The 24,084-nt window shown below is 43.9% G+C and overlaps 1 protein-coding gene across 2 annotated transcripts; it reads left to right on the plus strand.

The window, feature by feature from the left end:
* The first annotated feature begins 2,801 nt into the window (after positions 1-2,801).
* On the plus strand, positions 2,802-22,022 carry LOC136422884 (blastula protease 10-like). 2 transcript variants are annotated; one of them, XM_066410800.1, is made up of 10 exons: positions 2,802-3,381; positions 3,496-3,537; positions 11,926-12,042; positions 12,656-12,761; positions 16,594-16,732; positions 17,105-17,186; positions 18,599-18,802; positions 19,226-19,364; positions 19,749-20,036; positions 20,566-20,680. In XM_066410800.1, exons 1-9 carry the CDS (start codon positions 3,307-3,309, stop codon positions 20,009-20,011), a joined length of 1,167 nt encoding a protein of 388 aa, XP_066266897.1. In that variant the 5' UTR covers positions 2,802-3,306; the 3' UTR covers positions 20,012-20,036; positions 20,566-20,680. The 2 variants fall into 2 exon arrangements, with proteins under 2 accessions (XP_066266897.1, XP_066266896.1); XM_066410799.1 differs by having other exon boundaries at positions 2,999-3,381; positions 19,749-19,991; positions 20,566-22,022.
* Positions 22,023-24,084: the final 2,062 nt, after the last annotated feature.

Raw genomic sequence — 24,084 nt, forward strand, 5'->3', positions numbered from 1 at the left:
GTTTTCCTGTCTTTATTTTTTTGACCTTTTGCTGTTGCCTGTATGTGTTTTGCTGAACAGGTCATTAGTCGTTTAAGCTGTTTGAGCAAATCTTGAAAAGCATTCTAACATAAGGCATGTGTGGGTCGTGTACATGTGGCGTAACGGTAGGCCCTTGGCCTAGCCCAGAGGTCCTGGGTTCGAATCCTGCCATGTCACCGATCATGTGCCCTTTGAAAAGACACTTTACACGACGTTCCTCATTCCACCCAGGTGTAAAAATAGGTACCTGACTTTGGTCGGGGAGGTAAAAGGCGGTGGAAGGCGAGGGTTGGGCCCCGCCTGCCAATACCATGCCCTAGACACAGTGGATAACAACCCACTGCCATTACGGCCTCAAAAGTGCTATACCTAACACAGATATTTCACATTTCTCAAGTCAACAACCAATGGATTTGTTTCTTAACTTTAAGAAGGAAACTGGGATCTAACAAGATAGCATCAGCAGGATACGAAGTTTTAGTTACATTCAAGAGAAGTTGCTGATGACCGAACAGGTGGCCCCAGAACGCGGGGTATGTTATCCACGTGAAGTGACTTGGCTCAGACTCCAGATGCTATCGCGTAGAATCAAACTCCAACGCGTGTTGAACCCAGAGGCTATTCTTCCCTTGGCAACTAAATCGCTGAATTTCCCAAATTAATCTGATATATTTTGATTATATTTAGTTGTAAAATGTTGATGATATGTTATGTCGTCTTACATGGAAACTATGGTTACCTAGACCTAGCAGTATTATCGCAGTCAAACATGTACAAGTGAACACCTATACATAACGACCACCTGGCCAATGTGACCATTTTTTTTTGGTGTGGTCCCTTAGTTTCCTCATTGACAGAAGCATGAAAAATCCTGTCTGTAGTGACCACCTGTCAACATATACCAAGTTTTATCGGTCGCTGAGTGGTCTTCTTGGGCAGGTTTGACTGTATTCTATACATGCATTTACAGAGAAGAAAGGCAGTAACTCGGTGACATGTCAGGGATTTCGAACCCAGGACCTCTAGGTTCTGGACCAAACACTCTAACCTATACGCCAACAAGACGCCACACTTGGTACATGGTGAATCCGAGTAATAACTAGGATGTTTGTGTTCGAATGCACGACATCACAAGCTGCGTAGACGGCAATGAAATCTCCGGGATTCCCTGTAAAAGTTCTCTGTTTCCTGTCTGGGGACATCAACAGTGAATCCACCCTAACAATTAATCTTCGTTTTCCCCCTGGTTTTCACCAACGGCAAAGTCAAGGCCAAGGTTACGTTTTCTTTGGCTCCATTCACCGGAAAAACTTCCTTACAATGCTCTTAAGGATCATGAAATGGTCTTAGGAAAAAATGTTGTTATCTTGATTTTGACTTCCTCCCAAGTTGTTTTTACTATTTAGATTTTGTTGTTCAAAGTTAAGATTGTTCCGATAAAAATATACTGCACTATCTCTGAAGTATCTTGAAGTCCTGTCGACTATTGTGTAACAACGGGACGTTCTAAAACCACGAACTCTGGTAGAATGGGGAAAAAACAAACCTTTACCTGTCCTTCAAAACTGTACATTGAAAAATAGGATCAACTTACAACTTGTAGCATGTTGGTCGACTTGTTTCGATACATTTCGCTACATTAAAACTACTTTTCTCAAAAGGTTTTTCATGATCAGTTGTCTTTAGTGCTAAATCACTGTGCAAAATATCGCTGGTACATGGTGTAGCGTCACTTTTCTCAAAATAGCCTTCAACCTTGCGTTGTTTTTTTCCGCCTTTGTCTTGTTGATGTTTACAACTTTCACTTGTTTTTGTTCACTGCCATGTGTGTCCGATTATGTAGTTGAGTAAACATGTCTCCAAGTAAACCTGTTGACGAGTTGATATACCAACCACAGAGGGACTCCCTAGCAAGGTTATAGCGTTGGCGCCTCTCCCAATGACCATATTTGGGGTTGCCATGGCAACGTGAGCGACGCCTGAAAGGGGAAAGACCACCATCCACCCGGACGTACTTTTACCTCATCTTGTCGACCGTTAGCCAAAATATAACAGGATGCCGATGACTAAAATATTACACAACAATTTCTTTTAATTCTGCGCGTTTTGAAACCGCGTCTTCATATTGAGAACACAAAGGGATATGTATATTCTTCCTTCTGTAGGGGAGAGGGGAAATCCCAGGAAACGATTCAAAGAGAAACACTTTTACCCAATGTTTAAACCTAGCCAATGTTTAAAGCCACACGTATTAGAGGTATCTAGGACTAGAAATGCGCGAACTTTTACAATCTGACAAAGGATGTAATATTTGAAGTATTTGCTGGATAAGTTCAAGGAGGTTTAAACCTCCTTGATTAGTTCCATGGAGTACGTTCTTTAGTGATATTTCTCGCTATGCTAGACAAAGCTTTGGCATAAATTTTAGATAGATTTGACACACATGCTTTCACCATAGCAGGGGGTAAATGTGGCGAAAGACCCCTACAATGTGATTTTTATTTGGAACGAATCAATTCTTGATATTTGAGAGAAAAATGGGTCGCTCATTTCACGGTAGGTAGATTCGCCCCGACCGGTTGCGTGCGAATCTCAGGAAGCAAGAAATTGCGTGGTTGAAAGACGGCAGGAGCTAGCTGCACGTATTTTGATCCGCCTGCACGCGACTATTCGTACTGCAAAACTGTCGAGCAAACCAGGTCAGCCTTCCAGATGGCTTCAATCTACAACCAAACGAAGTTGGACGTTTGCTAGTATTTATGGTCCCTGTTTTAAAGGTCTTCCTTTTTTTCCAAGGCGCTAAGTCCGAACTGTTAAAGAGGTAAAGGGTAAAGATTGGAACCAAGCCATTCTGTGGTCCAAACTTCGGCGGAAATTTAAATCCTTCCTGTATGGGGAAAGATCACAACTACGGGGCTTTTCCGGGCTGTCCTGCCAAGAGGGGTGAAGCGGGCGTCATATTCGCAAACATTAGATTACGTGGCCAGACTTGGTCGACGAATCGGCGCCTGCTTTACCGGCGGCCAAGCCACAGGTATTCCCAATTTGCCTATGCTTATACCCTCAGCAAGGTTATCTGTATAATAAATGTGAGTTTCCTGCGAGTCATGTGAGGCGTCAGTGGCGATATATAGAGGGCAATCGGTGTGTTTTGAGTTATATCAGACCGGCTAAGTCCGAGTTGTAGCAGCAGCCACTACCGAGTAGTCACTCGACGAGGACAACCTTACCGGACCGTCGAAAGCACGCTCTACGGACGACCTCGCTACCAAGACCGAACGCGTCATGTCGAGTCTTCGGTACTGCACACTGGTGCTGATCGCCACTTGCTTTGTGGCGATGTCAACGTCTAAAAACTTGGTAGGTCGATTTTGAATACAATCCTTCAAATGCAACATCTTGAATGTATGATAGCTAAGACAAACAGTGACTCCATCCTTTTTTACCAATTCTTTTTTCTTTCATTTCTTTTAGCCTCAGGAAGACGATCGTCAAACAGTCGACCAGTCGCTCAAGGTATGCAAATATTTCTTCTAGAATATACAGCTTATGCCTTGTGTACTTTAAAATTTGTAAATCTACAACGTGTACAACTACTGGCATCTGCTAGACCAACATAGCGCACCCCGGGGTATGAACTGATTTCGCATCGCCCTATTTTCTTATTCTTTACCGGTACCCCAAGACAAGCCCTACTTTCGACCTAACGGAAAAGAGACATGTGTTTAATATCTTGCGGGAAGGTACTCCTGTGTAGGGGCCGAGGTTTGGTATGTAAAGTTGGTCACCTTCTCCGCCCTGAATGTTATAGGAGTCGTCTAGACGACGTGTGTTATCTTCGCTGCCGTACAGCGGCAGAGAACTGAATCAAAACAATCTGTTCTCCGACAGAAGGCATCCCTGTAGCTCGTTGGAGACACTTTCACTCAGTATGAAACAAGAAACCTATTGTTCTACATCGTTTATACGAGCCGCTGTGCCACACGCTGCATAAGAAATGCCTCGCAAAATTGGTCCTTGACCAAACAGAGAAAGGAGAAACGAAAGAAAAGGCCTCTTTGTCAGAAGAGCACGCAAGACTGGGAGCTATAATTGGAAAATAGGAAACGTAACCTCGTTTTCTTTCCGCAAAGAAAGCCGACTGAACAGTATCCCACGGTATGATTGATACCACTACAAGAAAAAATACGGGCAATGTAATTTTCTCATAACCCACAAGCTCTAACGCCTATAGTTGATGATTCCTTTACGCGATTGTTTATTATTGTAGCTTTGCAAACTCTTCAACTGGGTAAAACGGTTCGTCCCTGACGGAAGGTAGCACTCTATATACCGTATGGCCCTGTATTGCCGGCCGTCTACAGATTGAGTGCAGTCCCATGCTGTAGTGTTCTGCGTGTTTTCAACAAGTCAATGTCTGGCACCAAGCCCAAGAGTTAGAGATCGTGTCCTGAACCGGAGTGACCCTAGATGAATCCTTACCTTGCCTCTTTTAATACTGTACAATCGCAAGCGATCAATCTCGATGCTCTAACGTTTTTGCCAAGCATTCTTCCCGCGATGTATCCCCGTAATCATTCCCATCTGTGTTTTTATCCCGCCAAATGGTAAACACGACCTCGTGACGCAGTAGTGGTTTCTTCCAACAAGGTCGGACAAGTTTCCGAGATCTTTTTCTTTTGGATTATTACTGTAAATGCCTTTAAGTATGCGGGGATTTAATTTCGCGGTTGGAAATTGAGTGGTCGCGGTTGAAACAATGGGTTAAGCGGGCAGAAGGCAGGATATTAACAACCATTTTCGCAGTGGTTTAAATTCGCGGTAGATAGGTCACCGCGAAAACGTCAAAAAATTAAACCACCGCGAAAATTGCAATATCTACAGCGCCTCTTGCACAATGTCAAATTACAGGTACAACCTACAATTGTGCACGTTGAATTAGATTTGAATCAACAATAAAAGAAAATATGTCAAAACATATTGATGGAAACAGACAAGAATATCCAAATAACCGTTAACTAAGCGACTCATTAATGCAACATGAATCGGTGGCTATTGATGAATTAGAAGCGCAACTTTTCTGCATACATTTTGTAGGAAATGCTCCCATCGTAGTGTGGATCCTTTGGTTATATTGAATGACGTACTTGTGACCTTGGCACGCGTACGTGACCTTGTTGTGCTCTAACTTAAGGTTTTGTTGACGGAGAGCCAAGAATGGGAAATTCTTTTCACTTGTCCTTTCATTTATACCCATTTGAAAACAACATTGCATCATATGTACCGAGACGATATGTGATAGACGCCTAGGCCTTTTCAAATCATGGTCTCAAAAACGTTTCCGTCAGAGGCAGCAAAAATCAATGTCGCCTTATGCTTAAAAATTAGGCGGTCGTCATGGGCAGGGATTGCGGTGTGCGGGCCCAATTTGTGCAGAACGCGGTCGCGCGTTGGACAGGTGGTCGCCTTTGGTCGTGTGCCTATGGGGAAAATTGTCCAGAAAAAAAGCAGTCGTCTTGGCCAGGTTAGACTATACATGTATGTGACCAATTAGCTACAAGCGCGAAGCGTTTCATCATCATTAAGCCAGTCGCCTGTCTGATCTCGACGACAGATACATGTAACACGTGTAACAAGGTTATTTTGTTTTTCTAGGTCATTGTACACCCTCTGGTGAATAGATCAAGGACCGTCGCACAGAAAAACAATTTAGGATTAAACTAAGATGTGGCTCATGAAATAGGTGTTTCTATCGTCTTTACCGTTACGTTACATTGCATCAAATAAATGCAACAATTAATTATGTTCAACATATCAATAAGTTTTTTACATCTCTAGTGCGGATTTAGTGATTTTGGGGGTTGAGTTTTGTATATTTGGTCATGATTGTGACGTGTACAGCCTATGGAGGAATAAACACAGTCAACTACAAATTATGCAAATGAGGGCGTTCTTCATGGATACTGCTTTGAACCACTGCTAAGCAAAGACCACAAGGTCTGCCACATTTAACCCATCGTTTATTCTCAACTGTCACCGCTGGGTCACATCAGGGGTAAAGTGACTAGAACTGTTTGGCGAAAGTTCACATATGGCGCACCCTGGTCCTGTTGAACCAACAGACAACAGTTCATCATTGTCCTGAAGCAGCGCCCCGCGAGGTCGTCTCCTAGGCGACCGCGAACTTGACTTTACCTCTAACTTCCTCTCTCCCGTCACTCTAGATTGATTTATCGTTGCTCTACCTGACCTAAAAGTAAAGCTGATCCGAAACTATGTCCGGTCGGAAGCTGTACCTGTATGCCTACTTCTGACCAGTAGGCAAATTATGATCTAGATTCTGGGTCACCCAGTGTCGTCTGTTTCAGAGGTTCCCGTGGGGATGTAATCCCGGCCGGGCCCCGAAGCCGCATATTTCTCCCGGTGGACTGCAGGGTACCAATGTGTTCGCACGATTAGCTCACGGCGTCTATTTGTTACCGGCTCCCGCGTTGATTTTAAGTCCGATTTGAAAAAAAATAGCCCGGCAGCCGCAGGTCACACGGGGCCACGCCCGAAAGTGAAAAAACAGCCCGACAACTACCGAGTGGGGCCACTTTTTCCAATTCGGACTTTAGCAGTAGACGTATGACCGGCACATTTGCTGATGTTGTTGGGTTCCTCCATACAGCAGGCTGGTGTGATTACAAGGGGTGGTTATTTTGGGTAATTAGCACGCCTTACAGCATGTGGAAACAACAACGGATTGACCTAAAAAGAGAGCATCGCATCCGGGGAAACAATGTTTCAACTCATTTAAAAATGTAAACTTCATTAGGTCTTCCGTGATCGACGCTAACTGATTTTTTCGCGTTTGATATCATATGACTCAAATTCTTGAAATGCCATTTTGAACGTTTACATGGGATACATTTTCTATTTGAAGGCCCAAAACAACAATTTCGGAAGATTTTAAAGAATTTGAAAGTCCCCATAAAGGGGTTGAAAATCTATTTTCAATCGAGTTCTTGTCAGTTGCTGTTGGTTCCAAGAAATGACCGTTTTTTCCCGAACGCTAATAGGAACCATCGGGTATGCAGACTCCCTATGGTCCATTTAGACCGGTCTGTTGCCGATAGCCGGTCCGTTGGTGCTGTCTGGTCTGGTAGATTTGACTGACTCTATACAGTCCTTAGGGAGACCCCGTCAGCTGTTGATAGCTCTATTTAGCACGCGATGGTGGCGTAGCGGCTAGTGACCCAGCGTTGTGATCACAAGGTCATAGATATAAACAGCTAGACTGTAGATAGACGTCGGTAGCATCCACCGCATGCGCGCAACACATCATTGTAGTGATAATGATAGATGAAAATGGCCCTGTCTTCAATAAGGCAGTTTACGACATCTGTTCTCCTTTTCGGCAGTATAATTGTTACGACCACGACATGTCACGATTTTGCGATGGTTTTACGAAGCATGATGTGTGTTGTGCACATGTTTTGCCATGACCGTTAGCCCGTATGTCAGTCCTCTGTCCCTGGCCGATTTGACGAAGTCCTTGCTCTACTGTGCCCAACACATGGCAGGGTAGCCAATGCCCTATTTAGTCACCTTTGGCTTTGAACACCTTTTCTCAAGGTCTACGTCCCTCCTGAGCACCCCTTAGAATGACCTGCCAGAAGTTTTATATTTCTTTGGTTGGTTGGTTGGTTGGTTGGTTGGTTGGTTGGTTGGTTGGTTGGTTGGTTGGTTGGTTGTTCGGTTGGTTGGTTGGTTGGTTGGTTGGTTGGTTGTTCGGTTGGTTGGTTGGTTGGTTGGTTGGTTGGTTGGTTGGTTGGTTGGTTGGTTGGCTGGCTGGCTGGCTGGCTGGCTGGCTGGCTGGCTGGCTGGTTGGTTGGTTGGTTGGTTGGTTGGTTGGCTGGCTGGCTGGCTGGCTGGCTGGCTGGCTGGCTGGCTGGCTGGCTGGCTGGCCGGCCGGCCGGCCGGCTGGCTGGCTGGCTGGTTGGTTGGTTGTTCGGTCGGTCGGTCGGTCGGTCGGTCGGTCGGGCGGTCGGTTGGTTGGTTGGTTGGTCGGTCGGTTGGTCCTCATTGTTCAGAATCATCTGTTGCTTTCCACATTTCCATTCTGCCAACTCCAGATCTTTCGTGTTTTCGTTTTGTTGTTCCCCTCGAGCAGTTTTCGTCATTGTATATCACCTCTCACCACATTTGGAATACTTCAACGCGCTATCTCTAAGTGTTATTCTAACACAAAGTGCAATGTCACCGGTGTCAATGCCAGTCAGCTATTTCTATACCATTGGAAGAGTCGCTTTGCCAACTATTACTTAGGTCAGCAATGACAAAGCTGCCAACAATGCGATGTTCGAATATTTTCGCTCAAGCTCTTGTTAAGTGTGATGATTCTGACGGCTGTTTGGTCTTTGTTTACCATGTATTTTGGCTGAAGAAGCAATGACAGCAAATTGAACCCACGTTCAAAACCCTTTAACCTACTGAGAGGGGATAGGACGAATCGAAATGAGTCATTCACAACTTTTACTGCGGAATAACGCGCCTTAGGTCAAATTATGATTTTTGATGAGTTTATGTTAATGATGACGATATCACCGTCGTCTTACACAGGGAATATATCTACATCTACATCTACATTGGGTTACCCCCAAATAACCCCTTCTGGAGCAAAGTAGGGGGGAGTTGAGGTCCCGGGCTAAGGCGGGCAGGCCTCCAGCCTGGCACGGAACGACTCAATGGTGGGAGCCGTCGCAACCGTGCCAGGCAGGGTATTCCACTGTGGATAATTGCTTTGAACCCCAGATTTTTCATTTTATCAAATTCTACCAAAGGTACTGCCATATGCGTATTGTCGTACGGCGTTTTGTCGAAGGATTTCTAGCCAGGCTATGTCGATAAGGATGTACCTTTTTCCGTCACAAGACAGCTGATACGACAAATACACAACAGAGACACGACAGAGACACGACTGTCCTAATAATGCCCTTAGTTCAATTCATAAAACCATCGTGCGATGACTGTGACTGGAACCTAGGCTATTTGGCATCCTCTGTTGCCCACCTGAAAAATTACGCAACGAGTAAGTCACGTTTTTGGCAACAGTACTCAAACATCCCCACTGGTATCCATAGACGTATCCACGCCTACAGCTTTAAATACTTGTAGTCTAAACGTTTCCACGGTTGTTAGTTTGACTTTGCAAGCCGTCGCGATATTTTGCGGTTCCGTGCGGTCGTCAGGACGTGGAGTTTCCCCAGGGAAGGGTGCACATCTGCTCACGTGACACGGAGTGATCCTGCAGACGACTTTTAGGTCAGAATGATGGTGTAGTGTTACAGTGTTGGAGTAGTCGGTACACGATATTGTAAGAATATATAAAGAGGAAAGAAATTGAAGACGAGCATTTGTCAGCAAAGGTATGTTTGCCGTGAATCTGTAGGCGTCCCTGTTCCTTCCATCGTCTGTTCAATCTGAAGTAAGCGGCCCTTTCGGCAGCCGATGCTAGCAGCCGATTCAACACCACAATCCATCTAATACCACGATGAGCATAGTCCAGCCAACAAGGCCAGTTTATTTCAAAATCACTTAATCTTGTTCTTCAAGATATTACAATTGGGTAACTATTTGGGTAGATTTATTATGTGAATATTCTTTAGAATAGAATCAGTGAACTTTAAGAAGACACAGGCACCTTGTGAGCCGGAATCGCGCCCACATCGGGTTTTCCGTTAGCCAGAGCCAAGTTTGATCGACTACCTCCTGAGGGCGGACACCATACGCCTCACCTCCTTCCAGCAGAGGCGTTTAGTATGTCTGTGTGATATCCGCGCCTCAGAGTTTAGTCTGGACTTCCAATTTGCAGAGTTTTAACCCTGTACAACGTTACAGACATATGCCGACCAGTGAAGGTCAAATGTAAGGTCTGGACGTGTCAGTTTCGAAATTTACAGGTTCAAATGTCTTGCCACAAGAGTCGAGTAACACGTGTTGACACTTTTTGCAGAAGAACAATGTGTTTTCTTCTGTTTGCTTCTGACAAAGAGGTTGAGTTATTTTACAAAAAGGATAATCATGCTTTCAACTTGGTCGGTTTGTTAACATGATATCGTAAGAAGTTATGAAGTGATTTCCATGCTGTTTTCGGTTCGTGGATAGTCCACTGAATCTAAAGGCGTAGGGATGAAGTGCCTAAATCTCGGGACAAATGTGGATGCTGGTTCGGATCCTGGCGTTATTCTATACAGTCTGACGACACATTGTAAAAAGAAACGGTGTAAACGGAAAATTGTGAACTCTTTTAGTCGAATAAATCGTCCAGACATGGCGTGGCATTAACCTTGAGTGTCAGTCTTGATTTAAACCTTTATGACAAAAAATCCCTTCTAGCGGTTTTCCAAGTATGTAAACCCTGTTAGCAAACCATGGCTTCTTTCCTGTGGCTTGCACTCTTTGCTTTTTTAGGCTAAAAAATACAGCTATGTTTCTTCTCAAACGTCCCAGGCACGATAACGCTCTTCTACATGTAGAAACTCTGCGCAAGATACGGAGAGGGAATGGCAACCTGGCACTGTCTGTATGAGTGAGTGTTTAAAAATAACCGTCGTTCATTTTGCTTCGCATGGCAAAACTTGATATCTAACAGGCAACCATGTAATAGCTGTATAGAGAAATCCCAGATCCCAGTCATGGATTGTAATGGAAAATAGATTAATTAATGTTCTTTGTCATTTGGGATTCACTACACAGCACCCAGAGCTATAGTGCTAATAACAAATTCGTTCGGTTAGTCAAAACTTTCGAGATAAACCAAGTAATATTCATCCTACTTCAGACTGTTAAAAAACTAAACCGAGAAACTGCAGCTGTTTTACTGCGTGAAAGGTTTAAGTGGAAATTTTAAGTATACACACAGTCAGACTTCGTCTCTATTTATTGTTTCGGTGTCAACAAGATTTGACATTAGTGACTCAAAAATGCATTGTAGTGGAACAGCTGGATTCCTTTGTTAAGAATGCTTATGCCGAGAGGGGATCATTCCGTGAAGATATGTTGTGGATATGGCGCTTCAAAAATAAACTACACTTGTGTGTTACGTCTACTTTGGACATTTGAACTACGTTAGGTACTGTAATAACAATGCAGCGGTGTTTTACAAGAGACTATTACGAACCACCTGCTGTTGCCCCCTCCCCTTCATAGTTACGTGTTAAAGGGTATCTAAATCAAAGTTAAAATTATGAAAGGGATATTTCAACTTGAGACCAACACTAAACTAAAACAACTTACAACAACAAAAGAAATGAACCAGTGCTTTGTGTGTGTGTGTTTTTAGTGCTTTTAGGGAAAGTGCCGTCAAAAAAGAATTCCTTGGGAAAAATAGTTGATAACCGATCTTGTCTTATTCTGATTGATGATGGTAGCTACAGGATGGACACATTTGGAAAATCGTTCTCATCTGTCGTGTTGAGCGTTCTCGGTCCTGACGGCTTCACTCAACACTCTGTAAAACGACCTACTTCCGTTCAAACAGGTGGCGGTCTAGCCCCGGCAGGCCGACGTGTCATGTTTCAATCCCGGCTCACAAGAAAACTGATGAAAATTCCTGCTACTGTATCATGAATCGTTACGTCGATGTATTTATCTGACTTTATGTATGCACTATCATTTGTTTGTGAGGTTTTGCAAGAATCAGTAGCGGTAATATTTTCGTTCAGTTGAGCATAAATGCTGAGACATCCCTTTTAAATGATCATGACATGTTTCAGGGTCAAGACGATGGATGCCACCACCCTTAGGCAATGTTGATACTATAATTCTAGCAGTTGTTATTTTTTTATCTTCTGTTTGTGTACTGTTTCACTTTTCTGTTACATGATATACATGTACCTCATATCTTCGTCTCGTTCCCAGGATACTGCAGGTGATCGCCACCAGCGAATCATCTTCGAAGGCGACATGGCCCTGACGTTTGAACAATACCACGGCGTCCAGTCTCTCATAGAGGAGAACAAGAGAAAAGAAAACAAGGTAGAAATTACTTCAATATCTTGTATATGCACAGTTTAGCGTTGGAAGCGCTTGTTCTCACAAATCCTTTAAAGTTTTTCCTCACAACATCTACTTGAAGACTTTGTGCGATGCTGTTAAAGGGGAGTGTTCGCGGGGATTTGATTTCGCGATAGGGAGAAAATGGAGTATTCGCGGCAAAACTGGTTGGAACTGCCAGCAGCGTTTTACTGTAAAAAGAAAAAAAAACTGTTCGCAATGGTTTTAAAGCGGTGTAGAGCACAGTAGAGGCCAGGGGAATATAGATATAAAACCACCTCGAATATTTCCCTTTTACAGCATTCCCATCTGAGGATCTGTTGATCTTTCTTGTTGAGTTGCAAAGCTTCTTTATAGTACTTCATTACAAATTATGGCTCGTGTTCAAATTTTGGTTGGGAAATAGTAATGTTGTAATTCTTAAAACTACCAACATGATGAACATGGAGGAGTCTGCCGTAACCTATGTACCAATTATTCTATCAATCTCAGGATGTGTGGATCCAACAATTCCCTCTCCGGACTTGACAAAAGTGGACGGACGTGTTTGATTAATCTTAGGCTTCCTGATGTAGTAATCCGTCTTCTCCCACAGGTGACGGAATCCGAGCACCACGTCCGGAGTAGGCGCAAGGCAGCACGGGACCTGACCATCCGCTGGCCCAAGGCCACCATTCCGTACGAGTTTGACAGCAGCTTCAGTAAGTGTCCAACATCCCTTATGTCAGGTTGAATATGTCACTGGAATTGCTGCACAATTGCAGCTGTTGTTACATGGTTATTCTGAAGCAGAAGCTTGAAGACATATTATGAGCGTATTCACGTGACGTCATTGGTCCTTTCCGCCATATTGGTATCCCGTGACTCCCACACCAATATGGCGGACGGTGTTCGTCGAAATGACAACTTTATGACTGACGTGGCAGCGGAAATATCAATTAAGTAGGTATTTTCTACTCGCAAGGATGATTTAATTGATTAATTGTCATTCAGTATGTCGACTATCAAAGAATTGTAGAGCGATATTCCTGAACCCCTTGCGGTCGTTTTTGATATACGGAATGCCTTTTATCAGAGGTCCTTCAATTACAAGCTTGCCATGTTTACCATCAGCAGTGCAGTTGCAGTTTTATTGTGTCCGTTGCAAAGCGCAGACACTGATCGTTGTTTAACGGCTGATCCTTTTAAAACTTGCTGCTGAGAGAAACAGTTTGTCAATTTTTGGCTTCGCAGCGCATTCTTTTTGTGCACTGTCGTTCGTCGGGTTAGTTACGTGGGACAGCCGTTCTATGTCAAAAACGTTTCTTACAACAAATCAACCTCAGAAATTTCCTGACATTAATGAGATTGCATAGTATACATAATGAATTTGCCGACGGATATCTATTGGTTGAAACTGCCAATAATGACTGAATTGCTTTTCGTTTTGTCAGATTAGGAAGATTGGTTCGCCTTGTATATTGCAACAGTCACTCTAGTGACCCTTCTTTCACCTTTGACATTCTGTCCTCTCTAAAGCAGCAACCTGCGCCAATCCCCTTCACCACATGCCGCAGTAAAACCTCTGTCGATTATGGCTTCTGGAATCCGTGATTGACAACTACCCGTCGTCTGCAATTACGTCACTTTCCCGCGCGAGGTTTGGCAAGCTGGCAGTCTGTTGACTAGTAGATCTCTTTGTCGTCTGGGTACCAACAGGGGACTCCGCTTTTATCTCAATCCATCAGCTGACTGGGTAGAGCTGGACACTTCTTGAAAGCTTTTCCTTTTTAACGAGTGATTACGAGGCAGAATTTTGTAGTGTAGCTACACGTGACTGTCTGGGATCGCGTCGTTTCGCGCTCGTAGTGTGTGATGTTTACATTCTGGCACATTTGTGGCAAAGGATCGGACATGAACCAGTGTAACAGCCTGAAGTGTCTCAGTGATAAGTCTATGCCCGGGGACAGTTAAGCTTGGGGTATGTTTCCGACCGTTACGTCGGGCCATGATAAAACCGTCAGTATTACGAATTCTCTTCAAGGCAACTTGACACCTCACGTGCAGCCCATCTTACACATCAATTGATGTAGATAGGCCGACCCACAAGTTTCTTGGAAGGCCCGATCCGGTACTGTTGATAAGTGCCGCTTACGGTTAATTTAAAGCATGTCCTGTGGTCAACTCGATATAGATACTCCGCCCATTTGGTTTGACCTCCTTTTCCTCGTGTCTGTGGTCAATCATTGGCGTTGATTGCCGTCCATCTGGACACTTGGTCAACAACACTGTTTTGCAATGCTGGACAATAACATTCTGGTATCTGTCATTCAGCCCAAAGCAGAATTGGGTTTTCATTTTGGGCGGGAAAAAAACGTTTCACCTACTTTCTCTACTGAACGATAGTTGGTCTGTGAAGTGACAATTGTTCTCTGGCTGTCAAGGGCCACGGACGTAATTTTCTCCTCAATTTCTGTGTAGTTTCTTTGCTTCTGTATTCTCATCACTTTCTATGACCAGCAGAGTTCGGATAGTAATAGTATTTTCCTTTCAGGATTCTATAGTGAGACATTTGGTTAGAAAGTGCCATTATACGATTTCATGGCGTGAACTTTCTCTGCATAAGCTCGTTGGAAACTTTCCTTTCAGCATTTCTTTCCGCCAAAATTACTCGTCACCTTTGTGTGGTGAAATGATTTCTCCAGGGGTGTCCCCTAGGTTGTTTTCGTCGCAGTTGGTGACGTCAATTTGGGGTCTGTGAATCCAAAGAATGTCTTTAATCCGTGAGGGATATTCCCCCCACCTGTCTCGCGTAATATCGCGATGAAAGCTGAGAGTTCTCGTTCACAGGTTGGGAGTCTCGTTCACAGGTTGGGAGTCTCGTTCACAGGTTGGGAGTCTCGTTCACCGGTTGGGAGTCTCGTTCACAGGTTGGGAGTCTCGTTCACAGGTTGGGAGTCTCGTTCACTGGTTGGGAGTCTCGTTCACTGGTTGGGAGTCTCGTTCACAGGTTGGGAGTATCGTTCACTGGTTGGGAGTCTCGTTCACAGGTTGGGAGTATCGTTCACTGGTTGGGAGTCTCGTTCACAGGTTGGGAGTCTCGTTTACAGGTTGGGAGTCTCGTTCATTGGTTGGGAGTCTCGTTCACAGGTTTGGAGTCTCGTTCACAGGTTGGGAGTCTCGTTCACTGGTTGGGAGTCTCATGGTTCACAGGGACAGATTATCTGGATCAGCTGTTCTCTGTGATGTAAACACGGTACTGTTGTGGCGACGGTTAGGGCGGGAGTGGGCCGGCCGGACATACAGCTTATCCACCAACTGGGCCACGCACTGGCAACGATAACAAACACTCCACTCGGTCTGTTGAGCAGACGACATTAAAATAGCGCTTGCGGACGTGAGGGATTGATATGTGAAATTCCAGGTTGTCTGGTTGCTAAGTAAAGAGCTGTTGCCTTCACGGCCCACTTGCAGAAATTTACATCTCAGACATAAAACACTGATCGCCAAGCAGATGTTTGGTTTTTTACTTGCTCCTGAAGTCCTTTTAGTCTGTGGTTCGTGGTTTCTTGAACTGGCGCACCAAGCGCGTAGTTTAACTTTGTTGCTGGCGAAAAGAGAATTCAGTAGAACCTCGCATATTCTTGATATATAGATTTTCTACAAAGACAGCTAGTTTGCAAAAATATGATGCGTTTGGCAACATTAAAGGAGTTCTAAACTCCAGAAGGCGGTGTTATTTTCCACTATATTATGTATCAATCAATACATAATCAGCCGGCTTTGTACAGAATTCTGCTTGTTGTGAATTACACAAGGTGTGTTTTTTAAAACAATATGATACTCACTAAACCCCTGCAGACCCTACCAGTGTATTCACTATGCGTAAACATACATTTTTAAACGTGGATATTTTCGGCGTAAATGAGGGTGGTTAAGCACAATAAGAAGGCAAATTGTTAATAAGATATAAAAGAAACATAGCAAGACGAGTTTTTCTTAACCACCCTGACATTCTTTTTGTAATCTAACTTTTGTCAGGCATTGTCAGGCACATTGTAAAAAACACATAGGCTGAGGGTCACCTGGGGAATTTGGTAGAATACTGAATGCTTTTGGATGCGCACGGGACTAGTGGGTACTTTATCGTATACTGTAAAAAATATTAATTTCTACCTCCTAAAATTACCATCCATTGGAAAGTAACTCCCCCCCTCTGGGGTTTAGGACTCCTTTAAGTGGAATATCAACAAATACGACAAAAACTCAAACTTACGAAATTCTTATACAAATTTATCAATTATCAGAAAAGCACATTAGTGATATTCCTGTTGTTGTCTTCTTTAATGTCACTGTTTTACATCAGCTATGTATATGTAACACTGTCCTTTTTTCAACTTTGGTCAAGATTTATCAGAAAAGCAGGTCGTTGACCTAAGTTTAAAATCTTAAACTGTTGTGAAGCTGACCATACATAGATCATCTGTCCAATGTGAGCCCGTATCTGGCCGCTCGTCACTTGTTAATAACAGTGTTTACCGTGTTGTTTGACAGATAAGGGAAACAGGGAGGTGTTGTTGGACGCCATGCGGCACTGGGAGAAGTACACGTGCATCCGCTTCAAGCCCCACTCACCCGGCCTGGTCCAGGAGCTGGCGAACAAGAACTTCGTCAAGTTCATCAAGGGGAAGGGGTGAGTCACGTGATTCAGTATCGAGCCCACCCATTGGTGAGAATATAGTCGAGTGACGAGTGGCCTGAACAGGAACTTGGGAACGAGAACGTCGTCAATCTCACAATGGGTCATGTGATTATCATCGTTTCTTCTCATTGCTTGGGATCTAGTCACGTGACTATGTTAAGGCTGCAACTAGGCTGCGGAATAGATTTGAAATCAACCACACACAAAAATTATTTCAAATCTCTGTATAAGGAATCATCGAGTTATAAGAAACCTGTTACCTCTTTGACAGCCATGCAATATTGAATTATGATACTGCAGATAGTTATATTTGACATCATCACTTCCTTTTTTTGTTGTTAAACATCGTCTCATCATTTTCAGGTGCTGGTCGGAAGTTGGCATGTTCGTGTATGGGAACGAGCAGATGCTGTCTATGGATGACGGCTGTCTGTTTAACGGCGGGGTAAGTGGAACAAAAACAAACATTCAAAACAATGCAATCCAGTCACTCAGTCACAGATACATATTCTACGCTTTCCTAATGACAACGTCTCCTCCATCAATTAGTATCTTATGCCAATCTGGCCAAATTAAAAAGTTAAGGGGCTATCATGACGATTTTTGACGAAATGGGGCAGGGAGATTGTTAGGGACAATCCAAAACACATGCATGCCCGTAGCCAGGATTTTGAATGGGGGGGTTCTTTTTAATGTTTGAGGGACCATCGAGCGCCGTAGGCGCGAGACGAGTGCCACAGGCGCGAGCTTTCTAGGGGGGTCCGGCGGTATGTCCCCCCGGAAAATTTTAAAAATTGAACCTTCTGATATGGCATTTCCCATGTTTTTGAGAGGATTTCAAAGAAAAAAATCAGAGACAAAGTTAACAGTTTTTCTAGGATTCCAGCCCCACTGGTGATACAAATAAGTCCGCCTTGAAAAAAAACCCTTGGACGTTAAAAAGTGGACCCTGGAGCGTTTCAAATTCTAAGAATTGAACCTTCTGAAAGGGCATTTCCTGTGTTTTTGAGAGAATTTGAGAGGAAAAATCAGAGACAAAGTCAAAGTGAGCAGTTTTTTCTAGGATTCTAACCTCCGTGGCCTTGCTGTTGAGGCAAATACAAATAAGTCCGCCCTGAAAAAAAAATCTTGAACATTGAAAAGTGGACCTTCAAGCCTGTGAAAGTGGACCTTCAAGCCTGTGGGGGGGTTCGTCCGAACCCCCCGAACCCCCCCTGGCTACGGGCATGACATGGGAAGCCTAGAAATAGAATATTGCTGAAGTAGCCCCTAGAATATCTGAGCAATTCATGTGGGAGTCAGGCATCGTCCTGTAGAACACTGACATCTTGGAATTAATCTCTCAGCACCCACTACTCCCGATTCCAGGCACATGTGTTGTGTGTTACTGAAGATGTTGAACCAACCCCAGCAGCAAGCAACTTTTGGTCACAATAAGAGCGCCGTCTGGCGCTGAAACAACAAACTACAACTACACACCCATCTAAAAACGCTGTTTGCTTTCGAAATACCAATATAGTCTGAGTGTCATCCTTGTTAGTTTACGGGAGTTCCCATACTCCCCAGATCCCCTGACCGATTTAAACGCTTATTTATCTTATTTGGAGAGTATGGGAGCCCCGATAAACTAACTAGGATGACACTATGCTTTATCGAAGCCAAACAAAGTTTTTATATGGAGATGTACATGTAGATGTAGCTTGTTGTTTCAGTGCCAGGCGGCGCTCTTATTGTTAACCAAAGGTGGCTTGCTGCTTAGGTTGGTTCAACAGCCTAATATCAATATAGAAACATCTTTTCGGTGTTAACAAAGATTACTTAATGAGAACTTTGTCAAAATTTCTGTTAATCAACTAGGTGGGAGCGGCCATCCACGAGCTTGGACACACCATCGGCTTCTTCCACGAGCAGAGCCGGCCGGACCGGGACTCGTACGTCAAGGTCCTGTGGGAGAACGTCCGCAAGAACCAGAAGCACAACTTTGAAAAGTACGACTGGGACCGAGTCAACGACTACAACATCCCCTACGACTACATCTCCGTCATGCACTACAGATCGGACGTGAGTTATGACACTGACCAATCAATAGGGCGCTTGCAGTCACGTGGCTATGACGTAAACTAGCGTCCACCATGTTGTTGTGCCGTGTGACGTCATCAAGGGAAAGTTGTAACCAAGTAATTTCCTAGTGCCTCGAAATACCTTGACAATGAGAGAGCGCCAGTCTATAGCACCAGTTTTTTGGCCATGGGCTCTGATCACCTGTCGCCATCTTGGATGTATCAAACCCTCCACCATGGCTGTTCATATCTAAAAGTTGTGACATCAGGTCCAAGACTCATGAACCAATCGACCTTGTTAGTCATTCATGTAGGAAGGGCACAACAAGCGATGGAAACACCTTTCAAAACAAGTGTACACTAGAAAATAAACACGTATCAATGCGTACTGAACTGAACATATATACAAACATTTTATCCACAGGAATTCGCCACCCGCGTTGGCCGGAGGAAGCTGCGGACAGTGGTGACCACTGACCCGTTCTTCCAGGATCTGATTGGTCAGCGGATTTCCCTCAGCTTCTTCGACATCAAGCTTGCAAACGCCATGTACGGCTGCAATGGTGAGTGCACACTCCAATCTATACTATAGTGTATGTGTAGTCACGTGACTATGACGTCAGTTAGCATCCGCCATATTGTTTGGTTAAAGATATGTGTCAAGTCATATTGTCAGAAATGTTCATTACACTTGGTTTTCGCCTACTTCTACATGTCTGCTTTTTGCCTATGTGTCTTAAGAGAAATTTCCTTTCTTATTTTCCGGGTGTTTGAAACAGCATAATGAAGGCTAACAGTTCATCGTCATGCCTGTAGATTTCTAGCATCATGATATGTGGCTCATATTCCACATCAGTTAAACAGCCAAAACATAACCAAAGCTCACCCCAAATCGTTATGTCAATGGATCACTTTTGACATGTATACTCACAATCAATTTTTTTTAGATCACTGCAGTCCCACCGTGACCTGCAAGGGGGAGGCGTTTCTCAGTGCGGACTGTAAGTGTATGTGCAGGACGCACACGTCCCTCGGTATGGAGGAGTGCCCCCGCAGCAGTTACGTGCAGATCAGCGAGCCCCCTCGGCCCAGAACCCTCCCGCCCCGGCCCAGAACCTGGAGCATCCCCGTACGGTCAGGGGATCGCAAGAGCAAGGAGAACGCCGTCATCAAACCCAAGAAATCGAAAAGTGAGGACACGTTACACTAACCAGAATAACTGTTGGAATATACATGTAAGCCTTTTCTTTCCAAGAGTTTCTTATTTTGTAATACGCTACAGGGAAAAGCAATCATTTCATATTCATTCTTTTTTATCTTATCATGAAAAATGTTATTTCATGATCATTTGCGTTAGAAAATTCTAACGCTTACTAATGTTTATTTCAATTTCAACGAATACACTATAACCGATTGTTGCCCACCCCTGTGTCAGGGACCCCAGAAGCAGTATAAGCAAATACTGGCGGCTAATACTACTACTACTTCTACTACTACTACTACTACTACTACTATTACTACTGTGACTGCTGCTACTACTACCACACTAATAGTTAATTTTGATAACTTTTCTAGCCTTAAAATGACATCATAGGGTGTAAATATCATTTCTGGTGCTGCTGCCCTTCATACTTACTTATACTTTATCATTAATTTTCATGAGTTGGCCCAGATTAACCATCTTAAAGACGAAGCAAAAAAAGGTTGTCTCTTTGTCTTTTGTGGCTAATATACATGTACTGTCTGTTTACCTCCCATCTGCAGAGGCTTCCAAGTGTTACCCGAAAAACGGCGCCTCCTACCGAGGCAAGCTAAGTACGACAATCCACGGCGAGTCCTGTCTGTCCTGGACCGACACCTTGGACCGTGACGTCAGCGTGCACACGTACCCTGGCGGGCTGGCCGGGGTGGGGAAGCACAACTACTGCCGTAACCCTCCCTACCCGTACAGCTCCCGTCCATGGTGTTACGTCAAGTCCAGCCGGTACTGGGACTATTGTGACATCCCGCTGTGTAGAGACAGGGATGGGTCCGGTGTATCCAAGGAGGTTAACAGTAAGAAACGTAGAAAGGGCTACAAGAGTAGGGAGAGGGGGAGGAAGCATCGGCTGTGGCTACGCAGACGTCCGTCTTCTAAACCAGCCGACACCGAAGATAGGAGCCATTAACTAAGAGGGACATGATCTTCCTTTGCTACCCACCGGGGGGAGGGGCGTTGTTAACTGAGGAAAGATGGGATTGTACATACCGAGCATTTCTGTATATTAAACACATTCCTTGTAAAGTTTTGTATTTGCAAATGATGTCAAAAATAGTGGACTTGAATTTCAGGAGGTAGGAAGGGCTTCTGTAAGCATAAAACCTACGCCAAATCATTGAATATGTATCTTTAGAAGACGTTGTAAAGTGTCAGGAAAGCAGGTGCGATTGTGAAATACATGTTACTGACTGAATGCGATACACAATCGTTGCTGTCGGGTTGTAGGTCATTAGCTCTGCAGCGCCGACTAGCGACTCGACAGGTAATACATCTTCAGAATGTCGGATACTTTCACAATAAACGTCTCTATAATATTTGTATATTTTGCACATTTTAACACTACCCTCGTAAGGCTTGTCTCATCGCGATTTTCGTTTATTTCTAATCACGCAAATTTTGTATTTCAAGTTCTAAATGTTGAAGATTTTCACTTTGTGAGGCAATTGAAGCATATCTTAGTTGGTAGTAGCCTCTTTCGCAGAATTCTTAGAGTGCCGCGCTTTTGTTGGAGGGGGGGGGGGCACTGATTTGTGATTTTCAACATGGTCTAAGCCACGAAAGTGTCTCCAACTCAGCTCATGTTGTAAATCGCGAATCCCCCCCCCCCCCCCCAAGAGGCCGGTTCTCCAAGAAGTCTGCAAAGTAGGCTATAGCGCTAGTTGGTAGCCTACTACGCAGGCACTCCAGAATTCAGGCTATTTATAAGCACAGAGATATGTACGTTTATAAGACGTTTTCAGGGAGCATAATTCACAGGTATACCTATTACCTCACACGAAACCATGAATAGTCTTACAGACACTACTTAAGATGTCTTGAAGAATGTTCCCAAGAAAACGATGACCTCACATAGATGAAGTGAAGGTTGAGCCTCATACATGACAAGATTACACAGCTCATTGGACGCTCACATGTACTATCTTGACAACGGTTTTAAAATGAATAAACCAAAAAGTCACCACATGTGTTACTTTCTTTTTTATTTTAATGTCTACAGAATCTTTTACTGACGTTGCGAACTAGGATGAGGAATGGAGGATTGTCCAGATTTAGCAATGCCTGAATTGGGTTTAAATGAATGAATAAGCGTATGATTAAAATAGATGAAATTTGAATGATGGAATGATAGAATAGATAAAACTTGAGTGAATTAATTAATTAACTAATTAACTAATGGATGAAAATTTGTTATCGAGTTACTAGACTTTAAAAGTTAACCCTAACCCTAGGTGTTAGTGTTAGGGCTAGGGTTAGGGCACAAGTTTCTTCAAACGGGCCAAACGTGGGCTAATTTTAAAGCTCTTTTGGCCAGGAGTTTCGAACTGAAAACCGATTTCAAATATCGTGCTTTTTTATCGAGTTACGAGACCTTAAAGGTTAACCCTAACCCTAGTTGTTTTTCATGGATGACACTTTTTCAAGGGGGCACTTTGTCATGTGGAACACTTTTTATATGGGACACTTTTTCAAGGCCAAGGGGGACACTTTTTCATGAGGGACACTTTTTCATGGGGGACACCTTTTCATATGCACATGTGGGACACTTTTTCATATGGAAAACAATTTTTGATTGGGGACACTTTTCCACGGGGGACACTTTTTCATATGGGGGACACTTTTCATGAGGGACACTTTTCATGAGGGACACTTTTCATGAGGGACCCTTAACATGGGGGTCACTTCGTCATGGGGGAACCTTTTTTTAATGGGGAACTCTTTTTCATGGGGGAAGACAACACGTATGATATCGACATAACTGCAGACTCAAATGACTCCAACCTCACACCTCCACACTCTGTTATTCATGATTTGCGGACAAGTCGGCTTCGGTTGCTACAAAGGGGACAGCTATCAATATATCATCATGACATTTGCACCCTCGAGATATTCTTTATTGGTCGTAAAGTCCTGGCAACCGCACCCTGGACCATCAAGTGACAGTTGAACTGTCATCCGTTTGATGGAACCGTGTCGTTTTAAATTTGGACACATTCTGGTAACAGTTAACTGTGAATGCTTCCATTCAACTCTGTTGTTAGCGGGAGAGCCGGGCGTTCTTTAACCTTAGCTGAGTAGCGAGGGTTGGGATAGCACAGGGTTTAAAAGAATACGACAATCATTCGCCCTTCCATTGACTCATTTATTCAGTCAGACCACCCTTTCATCCATGCCTAACACAGTACGTTGCATTTGGATGTCCTTACTCTTAAAGACACACACACCCATAATTTCATCCCTGGCATTGTTTGAGAATAAAGTATGAAAATCCCTGTTCCTAAAAAAGATTCAGTATATTTACTACAAAACATAGGTTTGATTTAAGCCTGCCCGTGTGGATGAGCATTACGAAATGAATAGTTTGGACAGGCGTTTTTGCCCCGAGGGTCGCCATCTTCCTGTGACACCTGCGGTTTCCTTTGTGCTATTGTGTGTGCCTTATCTACGGGATCTAGCCCTCGGGCCGGGCTCCATTTGTGGCATCCCATCAGAGCCGCACAAACGGTGTGCACTCAGCCGAATGGAATGTACCCCAACAACGTGCTAGCATTCCTCGCGCAAAGCTTAATTAGGCGACCAAACATGGCCAACTTTTTCCTTCATGCCCCCCTCCCCCTTCCCAACAAACGACTTAATCACTGCAACTTAAAAATTGCTTTCCTATTTCTTCACTCCGTTTGACGAGCGATATGTTAAGTTATAATCATCAGTCACAACACAGTACGACAAGCAACTGGGGAGGCGTGGAACATGTAATTATTAAGGGGGAGGGGGCGTACCAGACAGAAAATCATAGGGTAAAATCTGGCAAACCTGTGTTTACCTATAATTCTACCTGTGCGTCACAATCTCTTTTCATTTCGAAGATTTGCATGAGTCAACTTCGTGTCTTAAGCTGCATGGCTACGTGTGTATACTTGTAGGTATCATTCTCTTCATAAGATAGTGAGGCCTTGGGTACTAGATCTTTAAGTATAATACTACAGTCTTATGATCAACCTAAAGTACCGGAAAAAGTGACGCCC

The sequence above is a fragment of the Branchiostoma lanceolatum genome, chromosome 17 (assembly GCF_035083965.1).
Source record: "Branchiostoma lanceolatum isolate klBraLanc5 chromosome 17, klBraLanc5.hap2, whole genome shotgun sequence".
NCBI lineage: Eukaryota > Metazoa > Chordata > Leptocardii > Amphioxiformes > Branchiostomatidae > Branchiostoma > Branchiostoma lanceolatum.

What these genes read in the sequence shown, in the direction of transcription:
- LOC136422884 (XM_066410799.1), top strand. Translation starts at nt 3,307, where the DNA reads ATGTCGAGTCTTCGGTACTGCACACTGGTGCTGATCGCCACTTGCTTT. An exon ending in AAGTTCATCAAGGGGAAGGG is followed by an intron (nt 16,733 to 17,104) that starts GTGAGTCACGTG and finishes CATCATTTTCAG; the next exon opens with GTGCTGGTCGGAAGTTGGCA. An exon ending in GCTGTCTGTTTAACGGCGGG is followed by an intron (nt 17,187 to 18,598) that starts GTAAGTGGAACA and finishes TTAATCAACTAG; the next exon opens with GTGGGAGCGGCCATCCACGA.